The following is a 17,982-nucleotide window of genomic DNA, read 5'->3' on the forward strand; positions in this document are numbered from 1 at the left end:
CCACAGTGCGTGTGTGTGTGTGTGCTGCCACAATGTGTGTGTGTGTGTGCTGCCAGTGTGTGTGTGTGCTGCCACAATGTGTGTGTGTGTGTACTGCCACAATGTGTGTGTGTGTGCTGCCAGTGTGTGTGTGTGTGTGTGCTGCCACAATGTGTGTGTGTGTACTGCCACAATGTGTGTGTGTGTACTGCCACAGTGTGTGTGTGTGTGCTGCCACAATGTGTGTGTGTGTGTGCTGCCACAATGTGTGTGTGTGTGTACTGCCACAGTGCGTGTGTGTGTGTGTGCTGCCACAATGTGTGTGTGTGTGTGTGTGCTGCCACAATGTGTGTGTGTGTGTACTGCCACAGTGCGTGTGTGTGTGTGTACTGCCACAGTGTGTGTGTGTGTGTGTGCTGCCACAGTGTGTGTGTGTGTGTGTGTGCTGCCACAAGGTGTGTGTGTGTGTGTGCTGCCACAGTGTGTGTGTGCTGCCACAATGTGTGTGTGTGTGTGTGCTGCCACAATGTGTGTGTGTGTGTACTGCCACAGTGCGTGTGTGTGTGTGTGCTGCCACAATGTGTGTGTGTGTGTACTGCCACAGTGCGTGTGTGTGTGTGTGCTGCCACAATGTGTGTGTGTGTGTGTGCTGCCACAATGTGTGTGTGTGTGTACTGCCACAGTGCGTGTGTGTGTGTGTGCTGCCACAATGTGTGTGTGTGTGTGTGCTGCCACAGTGTGTGTGTGTGTGTGTGCTGCCACAGTGCGTGTGTGTGTGTGTGCTGCCACAGTGTGTGTGTGTGTGTGTGCTGCCACAGTGTGTGTGTGTGTGTGCTGCCAGTGTGTGTGTGTGTGTGTGCTGCCAGTGTGTGTGTGTGTGTACTGCCACAGTGTGTGTGTGTGTGTGTGCTGCCACAGTGCGTGTGTGTGTGTGTGCTGCCACAGTGTGTGTGTGTGTGTGTGCTGCCACAGTGTGTGTGTGTGTGTGCTGCCAGTGTGTGTGTGTGTGTGTGCTGCCAGTGTGTGTGTGTACTGCCACAGTGCGTGTGTGTGTGTGTACTGCCACAGTGTGTGTGTGTGTGTACTGCCACAGTGTGTGTGTGTGTGTACTGCCACAATATGTGTGTGTGTGTACTGCCACAGTGCGTGTGTGTGTGTGTACTGCCACAGTGCGTGTGTGTGTGTGTGCTGCCACAATGTGTGTGTGTGTACTGCCACAGTGTGTGTGTGTGTGTGCTGCCAGTGTGTGTGTACTGCCACAGTGTGTGTGTGTGTGTGCTGCCACAATGTGTGTGTGTATGTACTGCCACAGTGCGTGTGTGTGTGTGTGCTGCCACAATGTGTGTGTGTGTACTGCCACAGTGTGTGTGTGTGTGCTGCCACAATGTGTGTGTGTGTGTGTGCTGCCACAGTGCGTGTGTGTGTGTGTGCTGCCACAATGTGTGTGTGTGTACTGCCACAGTGTGTGTGTGTGTGTGCTGCCACAATGTGTGTGTGTGTGTGTGCTGCCACAGTGCGTGTGTGTGTGTACTGCCACAGTGCGTGTGTGTGTGTGTGCTGCCACAGTGTGTGTGTGTGTGTGCTGCCACAATGTGTGTGTGTGTGTGCTGCCACAATGTGTGTGTGTGTGTGTACTGCCACAGTGCGTGTGTGTGTGTGTGCTGCCACAGTGCGTGTGTGTGTGTGTGCTGCCACAGTGTGTGTGTGTGTGTGCTGCCAGTGTGTGTGTGTGTGTGCTACCACAATGTGTGTGTGTGTGTGTGCTGCCACAGTGCGTGTGTGTGTGTGCTGCCACAGTGTGTGTGTGTGTGTGTGCTGCCACAGTGTGTGTGTGTGTGTGCTGCCAGTGTGTGTGTGTGTGTGCTACCACAATGTGTGTGTGTGTGTGTGCTGCCACAGTGCGTGTGTGTGTGTACTGCCAGTGTGTGTGTGTACTGCCACAGTGTGTGTGTGTGTGTACTGCCACAGTGTGTGTGTGTGTGTGTACTGCCACAGTGTGTGTGTGTGTGCTGCCACAGTGTGTGTGTGTGTGTGTGCTGCCACAATGCGTGTGTGTGTGTACTGCCAGTGTGTGTGTGTGCTGCCACAATGCGTGTGTGTGTGTACTGCCAGTGTGTGTGTGTGTGTGCTGCCACAATGTGTGTGTGTGTGTACTGCCACAGTGCGTGTGTGTGTGTGTGTGCTGCCAGTGTGTGTGTGTGTGTACTGCCACAGTGTGTGTGTGTGTGCTGCCAGTGTGTGTGTGTACTGCCACAATGTGTGTGTGTGTGTACTGCCACAGTGCGTGTGTGTGTGTGTGCTGCCACAGTGTGTGTGTGTGTGTACTGCCACAGTGTGTGTGTGTGTGTGTGCTGCCACAATGTGTGTGTGTGTGTGCTGCCAGTGTGTGTGTACTGCCACAGTGTGTGTGTGTGTGTGCTGCCAGTGTGTGTGTACTGCCACAGTGTGTGTGTGTGTGTGTGCTGCCACAGTGTGTGTGTGTGTGTGCTGCCAGTGTGTGTGTACTGCCACAGTGTGTGTGTGTGTGTGCTGCCACAATGTGTGTGTGTATGTACTGCCACAGTGCGTGTGTGTGTGTGTGCTGCCACAATGTGTGTGTGTGTGTGCTGCCACAATGTGTGTGTGTGTGTGCTGCCAGTGTGTGTGTGTGTGTGTGCTGCCAGTGTGTGTGTACTGCCACAGTGTGTGTGTGTGTGTACTGCCAGTGTGTGTGTGTACTGCCACAGTGTGTGTGTGTGTGTACTGCCACAGTGTGTCTGTGTACTGCCACAGTGTGTGTGTGCGTATCTACTGCCACAGTGTGTGTGTACTGCCAGACTGTGTGTGTGCGTGGGTACTACCACAGTGTGTGTGTACTGCTGCAGTGTGTGTATGCTGCTACAGTGTCTCTGTGTGTGTGTACTGCAACAGCGTGTGTGTGTACTGCCACAGTGTGTATGTGTCTCTGTGTGTGTACTGCAACAGTGTCTGTGTGTGTGTGCAGCCAAAAATATGTGTGTGTATGCTGCTACAGTGTCTCTGTATGTGCGTACTGCCAGTGTGAGTGTGTACTGCCACTGTGTGTGTGTGTCTGTACTGCCACAGTGTGTGTGTGTACTGCCATAGTGTGTGTGTGTGTGTGTGTACTGCCATAGTGTGTGTGTGTGTACTGCCGATGTGTGTGCATCTATGTGCTGCTACAGCTTGTGTGTGTACTGCCAGAGTGTGAGAGTGTGTGTGTGCTGCCACAGCATATATGTGTGTTTGTGTGTACTGCCACAGTGAGTGTGTGTGTGTGTGCTGCCAAAAATATGTGTGTATATGCTGCCACAGTGTCTCTGTGTGTGCGTACTGCCAGTGTGAGTGTGTGTACACTGCCACAGTGTGTGTGTGTACTGCCATAGCGTTTGTGTGTGTACTACCACAGTGTGTATGTATGTGTCTGTATGTACTGCTACAGCGTGTGTGTGTGTGTGTGTGCTGACACAGCATGTGTGTGCATGTGTGTATTGCTACATTGTGCGTGGGTACTGCAACAATGTGTCTATGTCTGTGTAAGTGTGTACAGCCGCAGTGTGTATGTGTATTTGTACTGCCATAGTGTGTGTGTGTGTACTGACATTGTGTGTGTGTCTGTACTGCCATAGTGTGTGTGTGTGTACTGACACAGTGTGTGTGTGTGTCTGTACTGCCATAGTGTGTATGTGTGTACTGACATTGTGTGTGTGTCTGTACTGCCATAGTGTGTGTGTGTGTACTGACACAGTGTGTGTGTGTGTCTGTACTGCCATAGTGTGTATGTGTGTGTGTGTATTGCTACAGTGTGTGTGTGTACTGCTACACCTTGTGTGTGTGTCTGTGTGTGTGTACTGCCACAGTGTGCGTCTACTACCATTGTGTGTGTGTGCTGCCGATGTGGGTGCATGTGTGTGCTGCTACAGCTTGTGTATGTACTGCCAGAGTATGAGAGTGCGTGTGTGTGTGCTGCCACAGCATATATGAGTGTTTGTGTGTACTGCCACAGTGTGTGTGTGTGTGCTGCCAAAAATATGTGTGTATATGCTGCCACAGTGTCTCTGTGTGTGCGTACTGCCAGTGTGAGTGTGTGTACACTGCCACAATGTGTGTGTGTGTACTGCCACACTGTGTGTGTACTGCCACAGCATGTGCGTGTGCTGCCACAGTGTGTCTGTATATGGTGTGTGTGGTGAATCACAATCCTAGTAATTCACACTGTGTTATATTGTATGAGTTGTGTCTATGTAAGCTCGGTATACAAGCAGTTGCGCGGCTCTGCCCATAGGGGGAGATGAGGAGTTTGTACTGGGCTCCACCCTTGGCTCCGCCCATGGTTCTGCCCATGGCTCCTCCCACTAACCGGAAGTATAAAGATCTGCAGTTGTGAGCCTACTGCCAGTTCATCTTCTCACAGGCAGGCTCAGTTGTAAGACTATTAAAACCACTGTTCATTTCCAACCACTTGTGAATTGATGGTCACATCAGTGTGCATGTACTGTAATGGGGTGTGTGTGTACTGCCAGTGTGTGTGTACGTCTGTGTGTACTGCCACAGCGTGTGTGTGTGTACTGCCAAAATGTGAGTGTGTGTGTGAGTGTATACTGCCACGTTGTTTGTGTGTACTGCCAGTGTGTGTGTGTGTGTGTGTGTGCATCTGTGTACTGTTACAGCTTGAACCCCCAATACACGTTCATCGAATACCCTGACGGCCGTCAGGACACTGTTTCCCTCTGGGACCTGGTGCCTGCAGGATCCAACTCCAACACTACTACCACCGAGGTACCCCTCACAGTACACCCCATCCAACCCCCCGTGCCCGGCACCCCCACGCTGCAGGTTCACTGCCCGTGCTCCGCGCCCCCACGCCTATGGGTTTCCGGCGCTCCCCGTCACCAGTCGAACCAGCCGGGTATGAAGCTCGGATCGAATCACTCCCGGAATCTGCCATCGTACTCTCGCCGACCGCCACCACCCTGACACCAGAAGAGGCTGCAACCCCGGCGCTTCGTCGATCTCAGAGGACGACTCGACAGCCGGACCGACTCAATTTGTAGACCCATCACCCCCACCGGATTTGATTTTTTTACAGGGGGTGAATGTGGTGAATCACAATCCTAGTAATTCACACTGTGTTATATTGTATGCGTTGTGTCCATGTAAGCTCAGTATACGAGCAGTTGCGCGGCTCTGCCCATAGAGGGAGTAGAGGAGTTTGTACTGGGCTCCACCCTTGGCTCCGCCCACGGTTCCGCCCATGGCTCCTACAACTAACCGGAAGTATAAAGATCTGCAGTTGTGAGCCTGCTGCCAGTTCATCTTGTCACAGGCAGGCTCGGTTGTAAGACTATTAAAGCCACTGTTCACTTCCAACCACGTGTCTTGTGAATTGATGGTCACATCAGTGTGCATGTACTGTAATGGGGTATGTGTGTACTGCCAGTGTGTCTGTGTGTACTGCCACAGCGTGTGTGTGTACTGCCAAAGTGTGAGTGTGTGTGTGAGTGTATACTGCCACGTTGTTTGTGGGTACTTCCAGATTGTGACTGTGTGCGTGTACTGCCACAGTGTGTGTGTACTGCCAGAGTGTGAGTGTGTGTGTCTGTGTGTGCATGTCTGTACTGCCCCAGCTTGTGTGTGTGTGTGTGTGTGTGTGTGTGTGTATAGCCACAGTGTGTGTGTACTTCTACAGTATGTGTCTGTGTGTGTGTACAGCCACTGTGTATATGTGTACAGCTGTTGCGGCCAGTTCGTTGGATATATTCAAGAGGGAGCTGGATGTGGCCCTTGTGGCTAAAGGTCTCAAGGGGTATGGAGAGAAAGTGGGAGTGGATACTGAATTTACATGATCAGCCATGATCATATTGAATGGTGGTGTAGGCTTAAAGGGCCGAATGGCCTACTCCTTCACTATTTCCATGTTTCTATGTTTCTAATATATGTGTGGCACCTTCCACTAAGTATCAAAAGGCATTGGCCGTGATTCTCCGCAAATGCGGCGAGTCGTAAAGGCTGCCGTGAAACTGGCCGTGTTTCACGGCAGCCTCCGCGCCCCCTCCCGGAACCCGATTCTCCCCCGGGCGGGGCTAGCAGCGCGGCCCCGTGAAGCACGGCATCGCGGGCTTAGCGACCGTCGCTAAGTCCGCGCACCAAGCGTCACGCCGGCTGACGCGCACGATGACGTAAGCCGCGCATGCGCGGGTTGGGCGGCTCCAACCCGCGCATGCCCGGATGACGTCATCACGCAGATGTGTCAAACCCGCGCATGCGCGGGCCATCATGCCCCTCAGCTGCCCCACGGACTGATCCTGAGGGGCGGCGGAGGAACAAATAGTGCGCGGGTATCGGACCCGCTGCCCACGATCGGTGCCCACCGATCGCAGCCCATGCCACCCTTGGCACGGCCGTGGTGCGGCCGTGCCAATCGGTGCCATGGTTGTCCAGGACGGCACTTTGCCGCCGTTTTCAAGAACGGTGAGAGCAGGTGTGATTGCGTTCGTGAAAACGGCTGTAAAGGCCTGGGAACTCGGCCCATCGGCCTGGGGAGAATCGCTGTTCGCCGTAAAAAACGGCGAGCAGCGATTCGTGTCTTGGGGCGGCCGTGGGGGGGTGGGGGGGGAGAATAGCGGGAGGGCGGGAAAAATGTCGGGAAGGCCCTCCCGCTAGTCTCCGACCCGTCGTGGGCAGCGGAGAATCGCGCCCACTAGTGAGTGTGTGTGTGTACTGCCACACTGTGTGTGTGTGCATGTGCTGCCATAGTGTGTGTGTGTGTGTCGTGTATATGTAAGTGTGTACAGCCACAGTGTGTATGTGTGTGTGAGCGTGTGTACTGCCACACTGTGTCTATGTGCGTGTGTGCTGCCAAAAATATCTGTGTGTACTGCCACAGTGTGTGTGAGTGTGTGTACTGCCACACTGTTTGTGTCTACTGCCGCAGTGTGTGTGTGTGTACTGCCACTGTATGTGTGTACTGCCACAGTTTGTGTGTGTACTGCCACAGTGTGTGGGCGTGTGTGTGTGTACTGCCACAGTGTGTGGGCGTGTGTGTGTACTGTCACAGTGTGTGGGCGTGTGTGTGTGTACTGTCACAGTGTGTGGGCGTGTTTGTGTGTACTGTCACAGTGTGTGTGTATACTGCAACAGTGTGTGTGTGTGTCTGTGTGTGTGCATGTGTACTGCCACAGTGAGTGTGTACTGCCACAGCATTTGTGTGTGAGAACTGCCACCGTGTGTATGTATATGTCTGTATGTACTGCGACAGTGTGTGTGTACTGCCACAGCATGTGTGTGCATGTGTGTACTGCTACATTGTGCCTGTGTGTACTGCTACAGATTGTGTGTCTGTGTGTGTACTGCCACAGTGCATTTGTGAACTGCCATAATGAGTATGTGTCTGTGCTGTCACAGCATTTATGGGTGTGCCTGTGCATGTATGTGTACTGCCGGAGTGTGTATGTGTGTTTGTGTACTGCCACAGTGTGTGTGTCTGTGTTTGTAAAGGTACAGTGCCCATGTGTGTACTGCCACTGTGTGTGTATGTGTGTATTGCTACAGCATGTGTATGTGCACTGCCACTGTGTCTGCATGTGTGTACTGCCACAGCATGTGTGTGTATGTGTGTACTGCTACAGCATGTGTGTGTGTACTGCCACAGTGTGTGTGTACGGCCACAGTGTGTGTGCGTATCTACTGCCACAGTGTGTGTGTACTGCTGCAGTGTGTGTGTACTGCCATAGTGTGTATGTTTTTGAGTGTGCACTGCCACATAGTGTGTGTGTGTGTGCTGCCATAGTTTGTGTACTGCCACAGTGTGTATGTGTCTCTGTGTGTGTACTGCAACAGTGTCTGTGTGTGTGTGCAGCCAAAAATATGTGTGTGTATGCTGCTACAGTGTCTCTGTGTGTGCGTAGTGCCAGTGTGAGTGTGTACTGCCACTGTGTGTGTGTGTGTGTCTGTACTGCCACAGTGTGTGTGTACTGCCATAGTGTGTGTGTGTGTACTGCCACACTGTGTGTGTGTGTGTCTGTAGTGCCATAGTGCATATGTGTGTGTGTGTACTGCCGATGTGGGTGCATATGTGTCTGCTACAGCTTGTGTGTGTACTTCCAGAGTGTGAGAGTGTGTGTGTGCTGCCATAGCATATATGTGTGTTTGTGTGTACTGCCACAGTGAGTGTGTGTACTGCCACAGTGTGTGTGTGTGTGTGCTGCCAAAAATATGTGTGTATATGCTGCCACAGTGTCTCTGTGTGTGCGTACTGCCAGTGTGAGTGTGTGTACACTGCCACAGTGTGTGTGTACTGCCATAGAGTTTGTGTGTGTACTGCCACAGCATGTGTGTGTGTGTGTGCTGACACAGCATGTGTGTGCATGTGTGTATTGCTACATTGTGCGTGGGTACTGCAACAGTGTGTCTGTGTAAGCGTGTACAGCCGCAGTGTGTATGTGTGTTTGTACTGCCATAGTGTGTGTGTGTGTGTGTACTGACACAGTGTGTGTGTCTCTCCTGCCATAGTGTGTATGTGTGTGTGTGTGCATTGCTACAGTGTGTGTGTGTACTGCTACACCTTGTGTGTGTGTCTGTATGTGTGTGTACTGCAACAGTGTGCGTGTACTACCATTGTGTGTGTGTGTGTGTGTGTACTGCCGATGTGGGTGCATGTGTGTGCTGCTACAGCTTGTGTGTGTACTGCCAGAGCGTGAGAGTGTGTGTGTGCTGCCACAGCATATATGTGTGTTTGTGTGTACTGCCACAGTGCACATGTGTGTACTGCCACTGTGTGTGTGTGTGTGCTGCCAAAAATATGTGTGTACATGCTGCCACAGTGTCTCTGTGTGTGCGTACTGCCAGTGTGAGTGTGTGTACACTGCCACAATGTGTGTGAGTGTACTGACACACTGTGTGTGTACTGACACATCATGTGCGTGTGCTGCCATAGTGTGTCTGTGTCTGTATGTTTAAGTGTGTATAGCCACAGTGTGTATGTGTGTGTGCACTGCTACAGCTTGTGTGTGACTGTGTATGCGTGTACTGACATGGTGTGTGTGGTGAATCACAATCCTAGTAATTCACACTGTTATATTGTATGTGTTGTGTCTATGTAAGCTCGGTATACGAGCAGTTGTGAGCCTGCTGCCAGTTCATCTCGTCGCAGGCAGGCTCAGTTGTAAGAGTATTAAAACCACTGTTCACTTCCAACCATGTGTCTTGTGAATTGATGGTCACATCAGTGTGCATGTACTGTAATGGGGTATGTGTGTACTGCCAGTGTGTCAGTGTGTCTGTGTGTACTGCCACAGCGTGTGTGTGTACTGCCAAAGTGTGAGTGTGTGTGTGAGTGTATACTGCCACGTTGTTTGTGTGTACTGCCAGAGTGTGTGTGTGTGTGTGTGTGTGCATCTGTGTACTGTTACAGCTTGTGTGTGTACTTCCAGAGTGTGAATGTGTGCGTGTACTGCCACAGTGTGTGTGTACTGCCAGAGTTTGTGTGTACTGCCAGAGTGTGAGTGTGTGTGTCTGTGTGTGCATGTCTGTACTGCCCCAGCTTGTGTGTGTGTGTGTGTATAGCCACAGTGTGTGTGTACTTCTACAGTATGTGTCTGTGTGTGTGTACAGCCATTGTGTATATGTGTACAGCTGTTGCGGCCAGTTCGTTGGATATATTCAAGAGGGAGCTGGATGTGGCCCTTGTGGCTAAAGGTCTCAAGGGGTATGGAGAGAAAGTGGGAGTGGATACCGAATTTACATGATCAGCCATGATCATATTAAATGGTGGTGTAGGCTTAAAGGGCCGAATGGCCTACTCCTTCACTATTTCCATGTTTCTATGTTTCTAATATGTGTGTGGCACCTTCCACTGAGTATCAAAAGGCAGTGAGTGTGTGTGTGTACTGCCACACTGTGTGTGTGTGCATGTGCTGTCATAGTGTGTGTGCGTGTCATGTATATGTAAGTGTGTATAGCCACAGTGTGTATGTGTGTGTGAGCGTGTGTACTGCCACACTGTGTGTATGTGCGTGTGTGCTGCCAAAATATGTGTGTGTACTGCCACAGTGTGTGAGTGTGTACTGCCACACTGTCTGTGTCTACTGCCGCAGTGTGTGTGTGTGTGTGTGTACTGCCACACTGTGTGTGTACTGCCACTATATGTGTGTACTGCCACAGTTTGTGTGTGTACTGCCACAGTGTGTGGGCGTGTGTGTGTGTGTATTGTCACGGTGTGTGGGCGTGTGTGTGTGTACTGTCACAGTGTGTGTGTGTGTGTGTGTGTATACTGCAACAGTGTGTGTGTGTCTGTGTGTGTGCATGTGTACTGCCACAGTGAGTGTGTACTGCCACAGCATTTGTGTGTGAACTGCCACCGTGTGTATGTATGTGTCTGTATGTACTGCTACAGCGTGTGTGTGTACTGCCACAGCATGTGTGTGCATGTGTGTACTGCTACATTGTGCCTGTGTGTACTGCTACAGATTGTGTGTCTGTGTGTGTACTGCCACAGTGCATTCGTGAACTGCCACAATGAGTATGTGTCTGTGCTGTCACAGCATTTATGGGTGTGCCTGTGCATGTATGTGTACTGCCGGAGTGTGTATGTGTGTTTGTGTACTGCCACAGTGTGTGTGTCTGTGTTTGTAAAGGTACAGTGCCCGTGTGTGTACTGCCACTGTGTCTGCATGTGTGCGCTGCTACAGCATGTGTGTGTACTGCCACAGCATGTGTGTGTATGTGTGTACTGCTACAGCATGCGTGTGTGTACTGCCACAGTGTGTGTACATGTGAACTGGTACAGCATGTGTGTGCTGCCACACTCTCTGTGAGTGTGTGTATACTGTCACAGTGTGTGTATGGCAACAGTGTGTGTGTACAGAGCCAATGTGTGTGTACAGCTACAGTGTGTGTGTGTAGACAGCCATAATGTGTGTTTGTGTGTACAGTCAGTGTGTATAAGTATGTGTTTACAGCCATTGTGTGTGTACAGCCACAGTGTATGTGTGTACAGCCACAATGTGCATGTGTGCAGCCACTGTGTGCGTGTGTGTACAGCCGCAGTGTGTGTACATGTGCAGCCATAGTGTGTGTGTATACAACCACTGTGTTTGTGTGTGCACAGCCATAATGTGTGTGCATACAACCACGTGTGTGTGTGTCCTGTGTCTGTGTGCAGCCACAAATTGTGTCTGTGTGAATGCACTTATGTGTGAGTCACCTGTGTATATGTGTGTGTACACTCAGAGTGTGCTTGTGTGTTTTACCTTTCACTGTCTGGGAGCTGTCAAAAAATGTGTGTGTATGTGTCTGTACGTCATCTGAACATCAACAATCAAACAGAGTGTGTGTATTTGTGTGTGTTCCCTGTGTGCGTGGGTTTGTGTGTGTTACCCTATCACTGTGTGTGTGTGTTTCCCTGTCACTGTGTGTGTGTTAACCTGTCACTGTGTGTGTTACTGTGTCACTGTATGCATGTGATACCCTGTCCACTGTGTGTGTGTTACCCTATCACTGTGTGTGCGTGTTTCCCTGTCACTGTGTGTGTGTGTTAACCTGTCACTGTGTGTGTTACTGTGTCACTGTATGCATGTGATACCCTGTCCACTGTGTGTGTGTTACCCTGTCACTGTGTGTGTGTGTTAACCTGTCACTGTGTGTGTTACCCTCTCCCTGTATGCATGTGTTACCCTGTCCACTGTGTGTGTGTTACCCTGTCACTATGTGTGTGTTACCCTCTCCCTGTATGCATGTGTTACCCTGTCACTGAGTGTGATTGTTACCCTGTCACTGAGTGTGTTTGTTACCCTGTCACTGAGTGTGATTGTTACCCTGTCACTGTGTGTGTTTCCTTATCACGGTGTGTGTATTACTCTGTCACTGTGTGTGTGTGTTTCCCTGTTGCTGAGTGTGTGTGTTACTCTGTCACTTTATGTGTTTGTTACTCTGTCACTTTATGTGTGTGTTACCCTATCGCTGAGTGTGTGTCACTCTGTCACTGAGTTTGTGTGTGTGTTACCCTATCGCTGAGTGTGTGTCACTCTGTCACTGAGTTTGTATGTGTGTTACCCTGTCACTGAGTATTTTTTAATTAATTCATCGGACTGGGCATAGCAGGCTGTTGCAGCATTTATAGCCCATCTCCAATTGTCCTTGAGGAGGCATTGAAGAGTCAACCGCATTGCTGTGGGTCTGGAGTCACATGTAGGCCAGACCAGGAAATGCTGGCAGATTTCCTTCCCTAAAGAACATTGGTGAATCAGATGGGTTTTTCCGACAATCGACGTTGGTTTCATGGTCAGTTGGTGTTGCCCTGTCACTGAGTGGGTGTGTGTGTTACCCTGTCACTGAGTGGGTGTGTGTGTTACCCTGTCACTGTGTGTGTGTGTTACCCTGTCACTGTGTGTTTGGATGTTACCCTGTCACCGTGTGTGTGTCACTCTGTCACTGTGTGTGTGTGTTACCCTGTCACTGTGTGTTTGGATGTTACTCTGTCACCGTGTGTGCGTCACTCTGTCACTGTGTGTGTGTGTTACCCTGTCACTGTGTGTTTGGATGTTACTCTGTCATTCTGTGTGTGTCACTCTGTCACTGAGTGGGTGTGTGTGTTACCCTGTCACTGTGTGTGTGTTACCCTGTCACTGTGTGTTTGGATGTTACTCTGTCATTCGGTGTGTGTCACTCTGTCACTGTGTGTGTGTGTTACCCTGTCACTGTGTGTTTGGATGTTACTCTGTCATTCGGTGTGTGTCACTCTGTCACTGTGTGTGTGTGTTACCCTGTCACTGTGTGTTTGGATGTTACCCTGTCACCGTGTGTGTGTCACTCTGTCACTGTGTGTGTGTGTTATCCTGTCACTGTGTGTTTGGATGTTACTCTGTCATTCTGTGTGTGTCACTCTGTCACTGTGTGTGTGTGTTACCCTGTCACTGTGTGTTTGGATGTTACCCTGTCACCGTGTGTGTGTCACTCTGTCACTGTGTGTGTGTGTTACCCTGTCACTGTGTGTTTGGATGTTACCCTGTCATTCTGTGTGTGTCACTCTGTCACTGTGTGTGTGTGCTACCCTGTCACTGTGTGTTTGGATGTTACCCTGTCACCGTGTGTGTGTCACTCTGTCACTGTGTGTGTGTGTTACCCTGTCACTGTGTGTGTGTGTTATCCTGTCACTGTGTGTTTGGATGTTACCCTGTCACCGTGTGTGTGTCACTCTGTCACTGTGTGTGTGTGTTATCCTGTCACTGTGTGTTTGGATGTTACCCTGTCACCGTGTGTGTGTCACTCTGTCACTGTGTGTGTGTGTTACCCTGTCACTGTGTGTTTGGATGTTACTCTGTCATTCGGTGTGTGTCACTCTGTCACTGTGTGTGTGTGTTACCCTGTCACTGTGTGTTTGGATGTTACCCTGTCACCGTGTGTGTGTCACTCTGTCACTGTGTGTGTGTTACCCTGTCACTGTGTGTTTGGATGTTACCCTGTCACCGTGTGTGCGTCACTCTGTCACTGTGTGTGTGTGTTACCCTGTCACTGTGTGTTTGGATGTTACTCTGTCATTCTGTGTGTGTCACTCTGTCACTGTGTGTGTGTGTTACCCTGTCACTGTGTGTTTGGATGTTACCCTGTCATTCTGTGTGTGTCACTCTGTCACTGTGTGTGTGTGTTACCCTGTCACTGTGTGTTTGGATGTTACCCTGTCACCGTGTGTGCGTCACTCTGTCACTGTGTGTGTGTGCTACCCTGTCACTGTGTGTTTGGATGTTACTCTGTCATTCTGTGTGTGTCACTCTGTCACTGTGTGTGTGTGTTACCCTGTCACTGTGTGTTTGGATGTTACCCTGTCACCGTGTGTGCGTCACTCTGTCACTGTGTGTGTGTGTTACCCTGTCACTGTGTGTTTGGATGTTACCCTGTCACCGTGTGTGCGTCACTCTGTCACTGTGTGTGTGTGTTACCCTGTCACTGTGTGTTTGGATGTTACTCTGTCATTCTGTGTGTGTCACTCTGTCACTGTGTGTGTGTGCTACCCTGTCACTGTGTGTTTGGATGTTACTCTGTCATTCTGTGTGTGTCACTCTGTCACTGTGTGTGTGTGTTACCCTGTCACTGTGTGTTTGGATGTTACAATGTAATTCTGTGTGTCACTCTGTCACTGTGTGTGTGTGTGTGCGTGCCTGTGTTAATGTGTGTGTGTGTTTATGTCTCTGTTTGCCTCCTGCAACAATGCCTTTGTTACTTGTACAGCTTACCTGCAGGAACAATAACTCTTTTCTCATTAGCAGTGCTGTTTGGTGGGCTCTCTCTCTGCTCACTGTAACCAGCCGTGTAGGGAGTTGGATTTGTGTCAGCTCCACTCATCATCTTTGTCCGTCTGACCACACTGCAGTCCACAGGAGACTCCCTGTTGGGAGAAGGAATATTACACCATGATTAATGTTCCTGCACTGATCACTTACATAGAGCATAGGACATCCAGTGCAGAAGGAGGCCATTCAGCTCATCAAGTCTGCACCAACCCACTTAAGCCCTATCCCCATAACCCAATAACCCCTCCTACCCTTTTTTGGTCACTAAGGGCAATTTTTTCCCCAGCACAAATGGAAGCTTCCGCCTGACCTGTTATCTATTTAACTCTTCCACCATTTTAAAGGCCTCAATTGGATCCGCAATCATTCTTCTGTTTAACTGAGAAACGTGACCCAGACTGCTCAGTCTTTGCTGACAAGTCACAAACTCCCAGTTCTACTCACATCCTTGCCAAAATCTTTGAACATTCCTCGCTGCCTTGATAGCTTTAAAATAACGTGTAACTTGGACTTTTCCCAATGCTCCAATTCTAGCCTGACAGAGGGATATGGAGATTGGAACTGTGCACAGTGCCCCAAGTGTGGTCTAACCAAGGGATATGGAGATTGGAACTGTGTACAGTGCTCCAAGTATGGTCTAACCAAGGGATATGGAGATTGGAACTGTGCACAGTGCCCCAAGTGTGGTCTAACCAAGGGATATAGAGATGGGAACTGTACACAGTGCCCAAGTATAGTCTAACCGAAGGATATGGAGATTGGAACTGTGCACAGCGCTCCAAGTGTGGCCGATCCCAGGGATGTGGAGATGGGAGCTGTGCACAGTGCTCAAAGTGTGATCTAACCAAGGGATATGCAGGCTGGAACTGTGCACAGTGCTCCAAGTATGGTCTAACAAAGGGACGTGAGACAGGAACTGTGCACAATGCTCCAAGATTGATCTAAACAAGGGATATGGAGAATGGAAATGTGCTCATCCCTCCAAACGTAGTCTAATCAAGGAATATGGATACCAAAACTGTGCACAGTGCTCCCAGTGTGGTCCACCAAGGGATATGGATACCAAAACTGTGCACAGTGCTCCCAGTGTGGTCCACCAAGGGATATGGAGACCAGATCTGTTCACAGTGCTCCCGGTGAGGTCTAACCAAGGAATGTGGAGAAAACTGTTCACACTGCTCCAAGTGTGGTCAATTTAAGAGTTATGGTGTCTGGGAGTATGCACATTGCTCCAAGTGTGAACTATTCAAGGTTTATGGAGACTTGAGCTGTGCACAGTGCTCCAAGTGTGATCAAACCAAGGGACATGGAGACTGGAACTGTGCACAGTGCTCCCAGTGTGGTTTAACCAAGGATATGGAGACCAGAAGTGTGCACAGTGCTCCCAGTGTGGTCTAACTAAGGGACATGGAGACCAGAACTGTGCACAGTGCTCCCAGTGTAGTCTAACCAAGGGATATGGAGACCAGAACTGTGCACAGTGCTCCCAGTGTAGTCTAACCAAGGGATATGGAGACCAGAACTGTGCACAGTGCTCCCAGTGTGGTCTAACCGAGGGATATGGAAACTGAAACTGTGCACAGTGCTCCCAGTGTGGTCTAACCAAGGGATATGGAGACCAGAACTGTGCACAGTGCTCCCAGTGTGGTCTAACCAAGGGATATGGAAACTGGAACTGTGCACAGTGCTCGCAGTGTAGTCTAACCAAGGGATATGGAGACCAGAACTGTGCACAGTGCTCCCAGTGTGGTCTAACCAAGGGATATGGAGACCAGAACTGTGCACAGTGCTCCCAGTGTAGTCTAACCAAGGGATATGGAGACCAGAACTGTGCACAGTGCTCCCAGTGTAGTCTAACCAAGGGATATGGAAACTGGAACTGTGCACAGTGCTCCCAGTGTGGTCTAACCAAAGGATATGGAGACCAGAACTGTGCACAGTGCTCCCAGTGTGGTCTAACCGAGGGATATGGAGACCAAAACTGTGCACAGTGCTCCAATTATGGTCTAACCAAGGAATATGGAGACCTGGCTGGTCTCCGTTCCTTACGCCGAAATCGCGTACGGCGACGGGGCGGAGAATGTGTTTTGATGCCAATATCGGGAGTGGTGCCGGTTTTTGTATTCTCTGCCCCTGAAAAGAGGAAGTGGTGTACTCTAGGAGTACGCTGCGTCAATTATCCATGGCCGCAGGCCATTGCCTATTGCCCACCCTGCGATTCTCCATCCACGATCAGCCGAGTTTTTGATGGCGTGGTTTACGTGTGCTCACACCATCTGGGAACCTCGCGTGGCAGCTGCGCACTCACTCCAGTGCCGCCACAGTCAGGGGAGGGTCAGTCCGTGCGCTGGGGGGCTTCATTCGGGGCTGGGGATACTGTGGGAGGGCGGTCCGGGGCACGTGGGTGGCCAAAGGGAGCACTACATTTGCGGTCCTTGTCAGTGAGCTGAGTCTGCCATGAAGCACGGCGCGGCTGCTGCAGGCCGCAGCCGTGTGCGTGCGCCGCTACGGATCCGTAAATGCTCAGGGCCGTATCGGCAGCGAGAGCTGCGAGCTCTACGTTCCCTCCCTGCTAGGCCCCCAGCAAAACGGCGAATCAGCGGCCGTTTTGCACCAGTTTTACTGGCGATTTCCTGTGCACTGTTTTCATGCTTGTGTGGGGACTTGGGCGGATTCTCCGCACCGCCGTACCACATTTCTGCCCCGACTGGCTGGCGGGATTCTCCGTTACGCCGGCCGGTCAATGGGGTTTCCCATTGTCGGGCAGCCCCACGCCATCGGGAAAGCCCCGGGCACCGGCGTAACAGAGAATCACGCCAGCGGAGAATCCTGCCCTAGTCTACAAAACAGAGAATCCAGCCCAAGAACTGTGCACAGTGCTCCAAGTGTGCTCCAACCAAGGAATATGGAAACGGGAACTGTGCACAGTGATCCATCCAAGGCTGGTCTAACCGAGGGATATCTAGGGCTTGGCTCTCCATTCTGCAACTGGATCCTCGATTTTCTGACCAACAGACCACAATCAGTAAGAATTAACACCAACACCTCCTCCACTATAGTCCTCAATACCGGTGCCCCGCAAGGCTGCGTACTTAGCCCTCTACTCTACTCCCTGTACACACACGACTGCGTGGCAAAACTTGGTTCCAACTCCATCTACAAGTTTGCTGATGATACGACCATAGTGGGCCGGAACTCGAATAACGACGAGTCAGAATACAGGAGGGAGATAGAGAACCTAGTGGAGTGGTGTAACGACAACAATCTCTCCCTCAATGCCAGCAAAACTAAAGAGCTGATCATTGACTTCAGGAAGCAAAGTTCTGTACACACCCCTGTCAGCATCAACGGGGCCAAGGTGGAGATGGTTAGCAGTTTCAAATTGCTAGAGGTGCACATCACCAAAAATCTGTCCTGGTCCACTCACGTCGACGCTATCAGCAAGAAAGCACAACAGCGCCTTTACTTCCTCAGGAAACTAAGGAAATTTTGCATGTCCACATTAACCCTTAACAACTTTTACAGATGCACCATAGAAAGCATTCTATCGGGCTGCATCACAGCCTGGTATGGCAACTGCTCAGCCCAGGACCTCAAGAAACTTCAGAGAGTCGTGAATACTGCCCAGTCCATCACACGAACCTGCCTCCCATCCATGGACTCCATCGACACCTCCCGCTGCTTGGGGAAAGCAGGCAGCATAATCAAGGATCCCTCCCAC

General features: G+C 50.8%; 1 protein-coding gene across 1 annotated transcript in view; it reads right to left on the reverse strand.

Annotated features, from left to right (window-relative positions):
- Positions 1 to 14,187: 14,187 nt before the first annotated feature.
- LOC119974238 (retroviral integration site protein Fli-1 homolog) overlaps positions 14,188 to 17,982 on the reverse strand; it is a 95,568-nt gene continuing 91,773 nt past the window's right edge. The window contains exon 3 of the mRNA XM_038813007.1: positions 14,188 to 14,356. Coding sequence (XP_038668935.1) covers positions 14,188 to 14,356 — 169 coding nt within the window. The remainder of the gene's footprint in view (positions 14,357 to 17,982) is intronic.

This window comes from Scyliorhinus canicula, chromosome 12 (genome assembly GCF_902713615.1).
Source record: "Scyliorhinus canicula chromosome 12, sScyCan1.1, whole genome shotgun sequence".
Taxonomy (NCBI): domain Eukaryota; kingdom Metazoa; phylum Chordata; class Chondrichthyes; order Carcharhiniformes; family Scyliorhinidae; genus Scyliorhinus; species Scyliorhinus canicula.